The sequence below is a fragment of the Quercus lobata genome, chromosome 3, assembly GCF_001633185.2.
Source record: "Quercus lobata isolate SW786 chromosome 3, ValleyOak3.0 Primary Assembly, whole genome shotgun sequence".
Lineage (NCBI taxonomy): Eukaryota > Viridiplantae > Streptophyta > Magnoliopsida > Fagales > Fagaceae > Quercus > Quercus lobata.
In genome coordinates, this window is record NC_044906.1 from 21,099,305 (window position 1) to 21,111,468 (window position 12,164).

The window sequence follows — 12,164 nt, forward strand, 5'->3', positions numbered from 1 at the left end:
TGGTGCCACAACAAAATGTACAAGTTGTGCCACAACTCGTCACATGGCGAGTTGTGATTGGTGGAAGGGCGATGGTGGGTCAATATGGGAACACCCTTCCACCAACCACAACTAGCCATGTGACGAATTGTGAGGCAAGTTGTGTCTTTTGTTATGGCACTAGAACTTCTCAGTAAAATCAAAGATCTTTGGCGAGTTTGGCATGGTCAGCATTTTCTTTAGTTGGCAAGAGCTATTATGCTTCATAGCAATATTTTTAACCCTACTGCCACTTGTCCAGAAGAGCTAAAGAGAAAGACTTAGCTCAATTTTTTGTATTATTTGTTCTCTATTAATAAAATTCTTTACTGGTTTATCAAAGGAAAAAAAAAAAAAAAAAAAAAAACCCCTCAGAGTAACTGCATTATGTAGTCATTCTTAATATAAAACTTTGCATTATAAATTTCGGTACTCAATTTCTTGAAATTGTTGGAGCAATCATGCTTCCTTTGAAAGACCTATGAACTATTGGGGTCTTCTATCTTCTTTTGCATCTATCTTATTGAGCAACCAATCTTCTTACTCCTAGAATTCTCTTGGTTGCCTTTATTGCCCTAACTGACAATTTTGTGTTTTCTTCTTTCTCTTTTTCACATTCCCATTAGGGCTGTTTATGGGTCGGGATAATCGAGTTTGGGGTCAAACTGTCACTCAATCCGCTCAGGTCGAGTGAATAGATTTGTTGCCCGTTGTCGACTGAATGGTCGGATGAAACTGTTTGTCTCGATTCTTCAATTTGGCAAGTTAGATTCGTCGGGTGATCGGTTTAAAGGAAAAAGAACAAAAAGAGAGGGAAAAATCAACCAAAGATAAAGCTTGAAATGGAGAAAGAGAGAGAAATCAAACATAAAAATAGCAAAATCCAAATATTTATGAGCTTGGAATGGAGATAATGAGAGAAATGAGAGAAGATAAAAAGAAAAATGAGATTTTGAAATCATACTTGAGAAAGAGGACACCCAACACATGTTAACAAATAGGAAGCGAAACTCATCAGCAAACAAGAAGTGAAACTCGTCAGCAATGGTCATGGATGGTAGGGAAGAGTCAAGCTATGGTTTGAACTTGAAAGAGAAATTTTGAGATTGGGACTATGAGTCTATGTCTATGGAGCCATTAATATTATTGCTTTCATTTGGTTAGAGTATCAGTATCAAGTTTCTTCAAACTATTCTATTTTAGCATCTCAAAACTTACTTTATCATTTATAAAATACCATTTTACAATACATTCAGCATCTCAACTTTCATTTTCCTATTCTACTCATCAAAATAATATATCTTCACACTAAAATAATATAATCTAATCTCTCTCTCCAGTCTCCACCCATCACACTTTTATCTTTTCCTCGTAGGCTCTCTCTTTCAACCACCCACCACCACCACCCCTGCTACAATAAACCCACCACCACCACCACAACCACAAAAAAACCCATTACCAGTACCACCACATCTGCCACAAAAAACCCACCACTACCACCGTGAAAAAACCCATCACCACCACATCTGCCATAGGAAACCCCCCATCACCACCTCCACCCACAAAACTCACAACCACCGCGAAAAAACCAACCAAACACCATAGCCACAGCCACAAGAAACCGGCCACCATGCCACCACCAAACCCATAAACCAAACAACGACCAAGCCCACGTCAATCTCCACAAACCCAGACATAGGCCACCCTCACCACGCTGATCAACAAACCCACTATGTCGATTAGATCCACGGTAGCAACCAGAGAGAGAAAGCAACCATGGCGGCAAGCAGATAGAAGAGGGAGAAATGTAAAGCACAGATAGAGGGAGGCACTACCACACCGATCTCCACTTCGCCATGCCACAATGTCGATCAGGAAACCCACTACACTGATCAGATCCACGCGACAACCAGAGAGAGAAATCGACCACGGCGGCAAGTAGATTGCATGGATAGAGAAGACGGAGAAGAGAGAAGTGTCTGAGTATGAGTTGAGGAAAGACCGAGGAAAGAGAGTGAGTAATAAAAAAAATGGAATTTAAGTTTACAATTGGTGAACAATGACTTGTATAAGTAGAATTGTACTGTAGTAGTTTAAAGATATTTACAATTGAGCATCCACAATGGGACATGGATATGCCAAATGTCCATAAAATTTAAGCATTGAGCAACAATTGGACTCAGCAGCCGGAATGCCAAAAGTGGGAAAGTGTAAATTTTTTTGGCATAGTGCTACAGTGCCATCTTATATGTAAGATGGCACTGTAGCACTATGCCAAAAATAATATTAATATTTTATTTTATTTTTTCTCTCTCATCTCTCATCTCTCATCTCTCTCTATCTTTCTCTGTCTCTCACACTTTCCTCTCTTTCTCCCTCTTCTCTATCACTCCTTTGGTCCGTCTCCGATGCGAGTTTGTAGGCACTGGGAATGTCTTGAAACGAAAGAGCTCCTCTTGCTCTCCCCGAAATTCAAAATCTCACCCGATTCAGGCTTCATCGTCGAAATTGAATTGTTCCCATTCTTCACAACACTGTTATTATCATACCCATAATCCGAAAAGTTCAATTCTCTGGTGAAGAACCCCTCGTTCTGCGCTTGTTGCTGGCAGCTCTGTTATACAAACCATAGTTTGGAGGCCAAAAACCTGACCCTGACGAGCTCGGTCGCACGGCGAGCTCGCTAAGTGGTCGGCTCCAATGACCCAAATCGGGCTGGTATTGAAAAAAGCCTGATCGGGGAGACCACCGCCATTAACGAAACTCTGAGTCATGGACACCAAAAAGAACCATTCGGTGTCGGTGACCTCCTTGTCAATAGCATCATCAGTAGCCGGGGTTGCTTTCCCAGAAATCAAAGAATTGAGATAGCCGTGGTTTTTTTGATCGGTGCTGATGGGTTTGTTGGGTTGATGGGTTTGATCGGTGTTGATGGGTTTGTTGGGTTGATGGGTTTGATCAGTGCTATGGTTGCTGATGGGTTGATGGGTTTGGGATGGGTGATGGGTTGATGGTTGTTCATGGTGGTGCTGTGGTGGTGGTAGCAGGTGGGGATTTGAGTTTTTGTTTTTATTTGGGTTTTGGGATATATTATTTTAATGAGTAGAATAGGAAAATAAAAGTTTGGGATGCTGGAGATATTGTAAAATGGTATGGTATAATGATAAAGTGACTTTTTGAAATGGTAAAATAGAATAGAATTGGGATTTTGGGATGCTGATGCTCTTAGCAGCCCGGATGCAACCTGATTTTTGTACAAAAATGCTAAAATTTGTCAAGATATGGCATATGAAAGTCCCAATGCTGATGCTTATTAAGATGAAATTGCATTGAGCCCCAACTACAATAGGACAGCCATTAATGCTCACGTGAATAGCTACTGTCTAACATTTATTCAAAGTTCAAAGTGACGTGAATAGCTATCGCCTACTAACATTGATTAAAACAATTTTTTTATAGTTAATTTTGTGGTGAGAAGCTATTGACATTGAATAGCTACTGACATAACAAAACTTTTTTTATAGTTAATTTGTGGTGAATAGCTATTGCCCACTTATATGACAAAACACAAAAGTCTATTCCATCATGGAGAAACTTAACTCACCCACGTGAAAGTGAAATTAAATTTGCAGATAGAGCAGTAGTTTCAGTCGGGTCGATTGCTACTGTTTTCAAACTTTTAAACCCTCACTTGAACCGAAACTTGGTTTTGTAATAGTTAGACTTGCATCCGATAGACTCAGGTATTTGGAACCGACCATTAGGCTTCGGGTCTGGTAGGTTTGGTCGGGTCATCCAACCGGTTGGATAGCCCTAATTCCCATAAACTACTAAGCATAAGATTCATGGGTCATGAAGTCCACATCAACAATGACACATTTTGTACCCACTAGATAAATTAGGAACAAAGATGTACTTGTGTTCAACATTTGAATTAATAAAATAATCTGCAATTAAAAGAGAAATTTGAATAATTTTGCATCCTAGAATCATCATTGAGGTTACAAAGAAGGTGATTGATATAAAAATCTTTGAGAGAATCTAGATCTCGTTCCTTAATGTAAAATTTTAAGATTTCCAATTAGTCAATCTTCCCATCTTGGATTAGAATTTTGTAACTTTGATGACAAGAATGAGTAAAAATGGAACACAAACCATCTTACAGATATCCAACCGTTATCTTCACAATTCATAATATGTTTAAAAATCCAAATTTATTCACTTATGCTTCTGCATCATCAATCTTGTTCTCTCTTTGTTCACTAAGGAATCAAATTCCTAGCGCTACTATATGCATAGTAGGAGAATTTCAAGTGTGACAAAAAAAAAAAAAAAAATGAGGCCCTGATACTATTTCAATTAGTCAGGGTTTTTATTAGCCATTACATATGAATAACAGATGTACAAAATTTATTTTGTGAGAATTGTATCAAATGATAATTTTTATTTTTGTTTTCTTGGTCTCATGTAAGTAATTGTACATAATTTAAAAACAGTGACACTAAAGCAGTGTCGTATTCAGCAATTGACCAAATGTCTAAAACTAAATGATGTTGTTACATTATAGAGCCCAGTGAAACGTTGTCATCGTGATTAGGAATAATAATCTTAAGTTAGTCATGTGTTTGTCACATGTTTCAGTTATGTAAGGATTAGTTTAGACACATGGTTTATTTTGATTGGTTGTAATTGATAATTAATGAGTTTGTTGTAACAGAGCATCACATATGGTAAATTTGTAATTATGCTCTCTGTTTTTTTTATCAATGAGAAAACCCTTTTTATTTAGAGCTTTTTTGATAAATAAATCTTATCATATTCTATCATAAGGTAAACTTGAAGCACAATATTAATGAAAGATCAAAATGGGCAGTGGATAGCACTGATGTTTAATGAAACAAATATTCTATTTCAGTTATTACTTATTAATCTAAAATTTAATTGTAAATAATCTCAGCACATTATCTAAAAATATAAAGTTTTCTTGGCACAAAAAAAGCCATAACTCTTACTGTTACTTTGATTCCAGTGTATAAGGAACAAGTGCTCACAGTTTCCACATAAATGGGCATTGTAGGGTCACAATTCGGGATCCAAGCCCAAAAGATATGGGGTCTTGGTCCAAGGAGCCCAGGAACAATAAATTTGTAGAGGGTGGGCTGAAGAACTAGGTCTTAGCGAATTGAACAGCGGTTAACATTAGGTTATACAACAGATGAATACAAGTAAAATTCGTTAGTCCCCATAGATCCCCAGTCTGAGGAGATAAGATGAATATATGTCAGTCATTGTTTGAATATTACGGTAGTTTGTACTGCTACAGTGCCCTCTCTTCTTTTTTCTGCCCCCTTCCTCATGAGGACTTCCTTCCTTATATAGTCTTCTTGAAACCATTGTGGTCTTACACTTGTCGATCATCTGGACCCTTACTTGAGTGCTTGTCCTATCAGACACCTCCTTTCAACCTTCTGTGAGTTGTGGTAGCCAAGACAGCACTGTTCACAGGCCCTCTTCACATTAATATGGTTAGAAAAGTAGCTACAACGCATTTAATGCGGCAACAGCAGCCTCTCCTTGGATATCTTATGTTTCCTTCTTTCTCACGGGTCTGTGGGACGTATCCCTGCTACTAATGCCTGTTGGGGTGGGTCCGTCTAGTAGACAGAGTGCATACCTGAGTCATACTCATCACATTCGAGGAGACATTCCTCCTTGGACCGTCCTTTAAATGTCTCCCTATCCACGAGAGTTGGGTTGGAAACCCTTTTGGCATCCACTTCCTCTCCTCGGACATGGCTAGTCTTCCTGTATGGGGCCTAAGACCCATTACATGATTTTGAGCTTTTGCCCCTACAAGCATGATGCCAAAGAATAAGGAATAAATATTCTTAAGCCAATTTAACAATTAACAATAAAAATGAGAAGGAAGAATAATTAATTAATTATTTTTTGAATTATATGTTGAAATTGTGAATTTTAATGATAAACAGCTCAAATTAAAATTAAAAATTTGAATGTAAAATACAAAGATTAAAACTACGAATAAAAGTAAAAGTTTAAGAAAAATTTAAATTAGTGTGATAAATGAGAAAAATTGCAGAATGAGATATATATTATATGAGAGAATAAAGTATATAAAAATTAAGACATAGAGAGATTTGCTTTTTGATTTTGATTGGAAAAGAGAGGTATTATAATTTAGGGATGAGAGAATATTTATATTTCATTCATTTTCAACTATAATGGACCTAGCTAGGTGAGGCCGAAAGGGGCCTAGGCCCCCTGCCCTATAGGTGAGAAAAGGAGAGTATATATTATTTTCTATTAATTTATATTTGGGTCATCTCTTCCAAAACTCTTGTCTTCATTCCCCTACAATCTAACATTGATTTTATTATAAAAGTATTTAAATTAGTTGTTGTAAAATAGTATAAAATTTCAGATTTGTCCAATCAACCATAAAATACATCCACATTAGTTCATGTATTATTGTGCAAAATACATCTATTAAAGTAACTATATAAATTTACATTGTTATTATAACTATGCAAATAAATATTTTAGTACTGTAATTCCTTATATTGAGACAGTAATTTTTGTTTGGTAAAGTGATAAATATGATTTGATATAATAAAAAAAAATTAATAAGGAAATAATATTTTAATGAAATGTATTGTAAAATAGATAATCTGGTGTTAGATGTTTTACAAAGTGAGCATGTAAAATAGAAAAAAGTACATTTTTATGCTAAAATAGATGAAAATATTTGTACTAGTTGATGTGAATGCTCTAATTATATAGTAAGAATTAATGATGTTCTGTTTCCTTGTCTTTGTTAGTAGATGATTATATGTAAACAATGAATTTTTGTATTTATTTTTGTTGATAGTTTGTTAATATTAAATGAATACTTATTTAGAATTTCATTATTATTTTGTTGCTTGTACATCGGCCCCCTTGACACAAAATCCTAGGTCTGACCCTAATTTTCATTCCTTTATTTTAAAAAGAATACTTAATGGACAAAGTTTAGTTATAAAATTGGTTGTAATTTAAGGTTATAACATTTCTCAAAAAATAAATATTACTACATATTTTGAAAATATAATCATTGAATTGCATGTCCTTTATACTTTTACTACACAAGTTGAATTTTGTGTCAATCAGATATTATTTACAGTATGATCTATAATCTTATATTTTATTCATAATTTTAAACTACAAAAACTTGTAATTTAAACAATTTATTGATGACATAACTATTAATCTTTAATTTTTTAGAAATCTTACAAACATGGAAGATATGAGAAGAAGATGTAATCTAATGGTTGATTTGTCAAAATTTACCTCCTATAAAAAGATATTGAGTAAGGTTTAGTATTAGGTTACAACTAATTTTGTTGCTAAATTTTGTCTTTACTTAATTTAATTCAATTCATTTTTTTTATTGTTTAAATACATTCTATTCTATTAAATCCTTTTTTATTTTTTATTTTATAATGTACTCATTCCATTTTTTTTAATGAGCTCACAAAACGAAGTATAAAAATCATGGATACCCGACGTCAGTGGAAAAAAAAAAAACAAAAAAAAAAAAACTGGTTTTTGGGCTTCACTGAGGTATGGTTCGCACTTTTCAGTGTTTAACCTTAGATGAGTTTGAATTTAAACCGATGGGACAATAGTTTAAATGGGCTCTAAGCTGTTCTCATTTTTATAAATGGGCTTCTGGGCCTCATTATTAAACACGACCTATGAAATAGTACTTAATAGAGGGACGGTCAAATTAAAAAGATGGGCCTGTCTTGGTAGGACATAGCCTTTTTTTTTTTTTTTTTTTGGAGTGATTGACTTATGCATGGTTGCATAAAATCCATGATTATTACCTCATTTCATAACCTAATTAATCCAGCATAATTTACAATTATTTAGAACATAAAAAAGCTGGAAACTTGTTTAGTAAGTAATATCCAAATTAAACTTTTCCTAAAGATTGAAAGATAATTTTCTTGGATCACAACTGACAATACTAACGATACAGAAAAAAAACATTACTGATTCTCTCTCTCTCTCTCGTCTCTAGTCTCCTACTTGTCTCTCTCATGCAGTTTATTAGAATGATTCAAACCTGGTGGCTAAGATAGTGATCGGCACGCGTCAGGCCCCTTGATCTTTGGGACCGTTCGGAAGAGTCTAGATAGTGAGTTTTGAAGCTGCATGCTTGCTACTCCGTAAGATAGCTAGCCTCGCGGTGACTCATCATCAGCTAGGAATTAGGATATGCGCACTCTAGCATACTTGGTGTCAAAGATTGTAATTCCAGGTGTGAGTGGTGATACAAACCTTTATTTCTATTATTTACATTGTTTACCTTCGGTACTTATCCCCAAAATTTCATCAAAATTTTTTGGCATCCTCTAATTTTACATTCTCATATAAATATATATATATATTTATATATTTATATTTATAGTTTTGTCACTTCATTTTGACTGAGCCCACCCCATTCACAACGCAAAACACAAATAGGGTGAAATTAACTTCTAGAATTGTTAGATATATAGTATTGTCACTTCATCTTGACTGAGCCCACCCCATTCACAACGCAAAACACAAGTAGCCAAATAGGGTGAAACTTCTAATATTGATAGATATATGGTATTGTTACTTCATTTTGACTGAGCCCACCCCATTCACAAGGCAAAACACAAATAGGGTGAAACTTCTAGTATTGATAGACTTTTTGGTTTGCATTACTTATTTGTGGGTCCATAATTCACACTCAAGGTTGAAGCTATTTTTTTTTTGGTACAGACAAATATAATCATCCTTAAACATGATTCTTACATTATTTATTAAATAATATGTATTATTTTTTCTTACATAAGAAAATTCCATAAAGTCAAGTTTTATATAATTATGTGTAACTATCCCTTAAATATATATATATTTTTAAAGTTTTAAATTAAGGTTTTTTTATTAAATAAATTAAAGATTGCAATAAAGATTATTTTTATATGCTTTAATATATACAATGTATTACAAGATAAATATGAAAATAATAAAACCAATGGAAAACTTTTGTTTTGTTTAATTATGGATGACAAAATAGAAAGTGTCACAAACTTTTTATCATAAGAATCATAGCATATTTTCTTCTAAAATACGAAAAAAAGTCCATTCATTCCTATAGTACTAACTCTCTAAGTTCTTCTAAAAAAAAAATAGTAACCCTCTAAATACAAAATAAAAAAAAAATTAGGAAAAAAAATTTACATATAGCCGTATGCTTTAAATACTCCTAAATCAATGAGTTATAATAACAAAAAAAAAATGTTAAAAGAAAAGGAAAAATAATCCTTTAATTGAGTTTGTACATATATGAAGGAGGGTAGATAAGTATAAATTTAAAATAAAGGGAGTGGGGAGAAATGTGCAGGGAGAACCCTTTGCCCCTCTTTCATCACTTTTTTGATATATTTTTTCATTATTATGAATCATTCATAATAAATTATATCAACATTTGTGAAAAAAATTATGAAAAATAATGTTTTCTTAAAGCAAGAATTTCTTTTTCTTTCATGCATAATCCAACATTTCATATAGTAATAGTAATTAATTAAGGCTGCCTTTTCATCATCACCTCATTTCTGAATGTGGACTATTTTTGCGTTTTGGCCTTTTCATGACATATTAAACCCAGTCTCAAGTAGCACAGCAAGAAAAACTTTCCAAAGGTAGGCAATGTTTGATTGTTTGTATAACGATATGGCAAATTTTATGGTTAAGAACTTAATTGAATAATAATCTATATTAAGATTTCATACTCTACTCATATATTGACCAAAAAAAAAAAACACAACATAATTACTAGGTTTCAAATAAATTTAAATATGTTTACTTAAAAATGTAAACTTATCATATAATAAATTCGAATAAGTATTTTTGTATTTTCTAAGTTGAGGTATATGAATTTGTATATAAATATAACTATCACATAATTAGAGTATAATTAGGACATTTGGCATGTAATTAGAATGTATAAAAGAATTTTTTTTAAAAAGACTTGGCAGCAAATAATAAGGAATTAAAATGATACTTGGTACAAAATTAGAGAGTAATTAAAATCTAATTTGAATTCTTGATCGAACTTTCACTTTAATGTATTATACATGATTTTTGTGTTATTATATATCTATCATTTAGATTTATTTTAATGAGAAGATGGAAAGATTTTTTTATTAAATATAAATGATGAAAGACTTTTTAAGTGAGATAAAGAGAAAATAAAAATGTATATAGATTTCTTAAATTTTAGCAAGATAAACACTTTTTTAAAAGGAAAATAAATTTTCATTAAATAAATTTTATTTTGTATATATTTTTGGTTGTTACATAACACATAAGTATAGTATTATATTTTAGGATAAAGTTTTTTTATTTTTTTCTCGGGCTTCATTCAATTGCCTAAATTGCTTAATATATAAGTTAAAGCGACTCAGGTTATAACCTAACAAAAATATATTAAAGATTTATTTGAATACTGTTTATTACTGAAAACTAAAAATATTATAATAAAATAATTTTTAAATATATTAATAATACCATAAACTCAATTTTAAAAATAAAAAAATTAAAAAGTAATTGTGAAACCTGTAAACAATATACGGACCCACCGAAAAATAAACTTACGCTAGAAAACGTGCACAATGCGCTCCCCAAGGCTAAAGATTCATTTTTAACGCGTTTTTAACCAGCGTTCTTAGCCAATAGTTCTCAGAGTGTCACAAGTCACAAGAAGCCACTGCCTGTTACAGTAACTTGTATAAATACCCAAAGCCCTCCATCAGAGCTCTCACCCAACCAATTCCAACGATTTCTTGAATTCGTTTGATCACAAAAACACCTCCTCCTCCATTTCCATCGCATCTTTTCATCTTTTAAGTTTTCTTTGATCTAAATATTCAACTGGACTTGATGGCTGACCCAAATAGACCTGGTCACCCACCTGCACCGGCTCATGGCAGATATCCACCTCCACCTCCACCTGTACCGGCTTATGGCAGTGTGTACCCACCTGCACCTCTTTATGGTGGCGGATACCCACCTGCTCATGGTTATGGTGATTACCCACCTGCGCCGGCTTATGGCGGATATCCACCTCCACCTGCACCGGCTTATGGCAGTGTGTACCTACCTGCACCTCTTTATGGCGGTGGATATCCACCTGCTCATGCTTATGGTGGATACCCACCTGCTCATGCTTATGGTGGGTACCCACCTGCGCGGGCTTATGGTGGGTATCAGAATCGTCCTATCATTCCTGGAATTGCGGCGGCGGCTGGAATTGCGGCGGCTGGGATCGGGGCTGCAATCACTGATAATTTGTTTGATTTTCACCATCACCATCACCATCATTTGTTTGCTAATGGTGATAGTGATAGTTATGGTGATGGTGATGGTGATGGTGATGGTGATGGTGACGATTTCTGAATCTAGTCCTAGGGTTGTTTTATGCTTCGGATTCAGAAAGTGGAAAGGGTGTGATATTTTATATATGTTTCATGCTTAAAACAAAAAGGGTTTGTTTTTATGTTTCGATAGTATGAATGTCTTTCTTATGATTGTATCGGTTTGGACGGAGACAGAGGAGAAGGAAATATGGTCACTTCCCTCTTTACTGTTCCCCATCTAAAACCTACATATTAGGTCTAGAAGTTCAAACTTTGTATTTTCTTTTCAAAAGTATGTAATTTGATTGTTGGTTATGAATATAGAAGTATGGTTTTGTGTTTGTAACTTCTGTTCCAAGATTGTTATTTGATTTTTAGTTATAAAAATAGAAATATGGGTTTGTGTAGAGATATATTGGGCTCTAAAGGTGTCTTTAGGATGTTGTTTTTGAGAAACAGCATACCATTCAGCTTCTCTAAAGGTAAGATTCATCTCATCCTTTAATTTGTGTTTTGGCCTTTGAAGAAAACTTATTCTATTAGGAGAAAAGAAAAACTGAAAAAGAAGAAAAAAGAATATGGGGATTTGCACACATTTTATTCTTTTTTCTAATTTAATTATTTAGAAAGAGTTCACACTGTTTATTCATTCTGTTTATTATGGATGTTCTCAAATAAATTTCTGATATTGAA

General features: G+C 33.6%; 1 protein-coding gene across 1 annotated transcript; it reads left to right on the plus strand.

Moving 5' to 3' along the window:
* The first annotated feature begins 10,832 nt into the window (after window positions 1-10,832).
* On the plus strand, window positions 10,833-11,814 carry LOC115978725 (formin-2-like). Its single transcript, XM_031100570.1, has one exon. It carries the CDS (start codon window positions 10,996-10,998, stop codon window positions 11,509-11,511), a length of 516 nt encoding a protein of 171 aa, XP_030956430.1. The 5' UTR covers window positions 10,833-10,995; the 3' UTR covers window positions 11,512-11,814.
* The last annotated feature ends 350 nt before the right edge of the window (window positions 11,815-12,164 follow it).

Coding starts and splice junctions, on each gene's coding strand:
- LOC115978725 (XM_031100570.1), top strand. CDS start 10,996: ATGGCTGACCCAAATAGACCTGGTCACCCACCTGCACCGGCTCATGGC.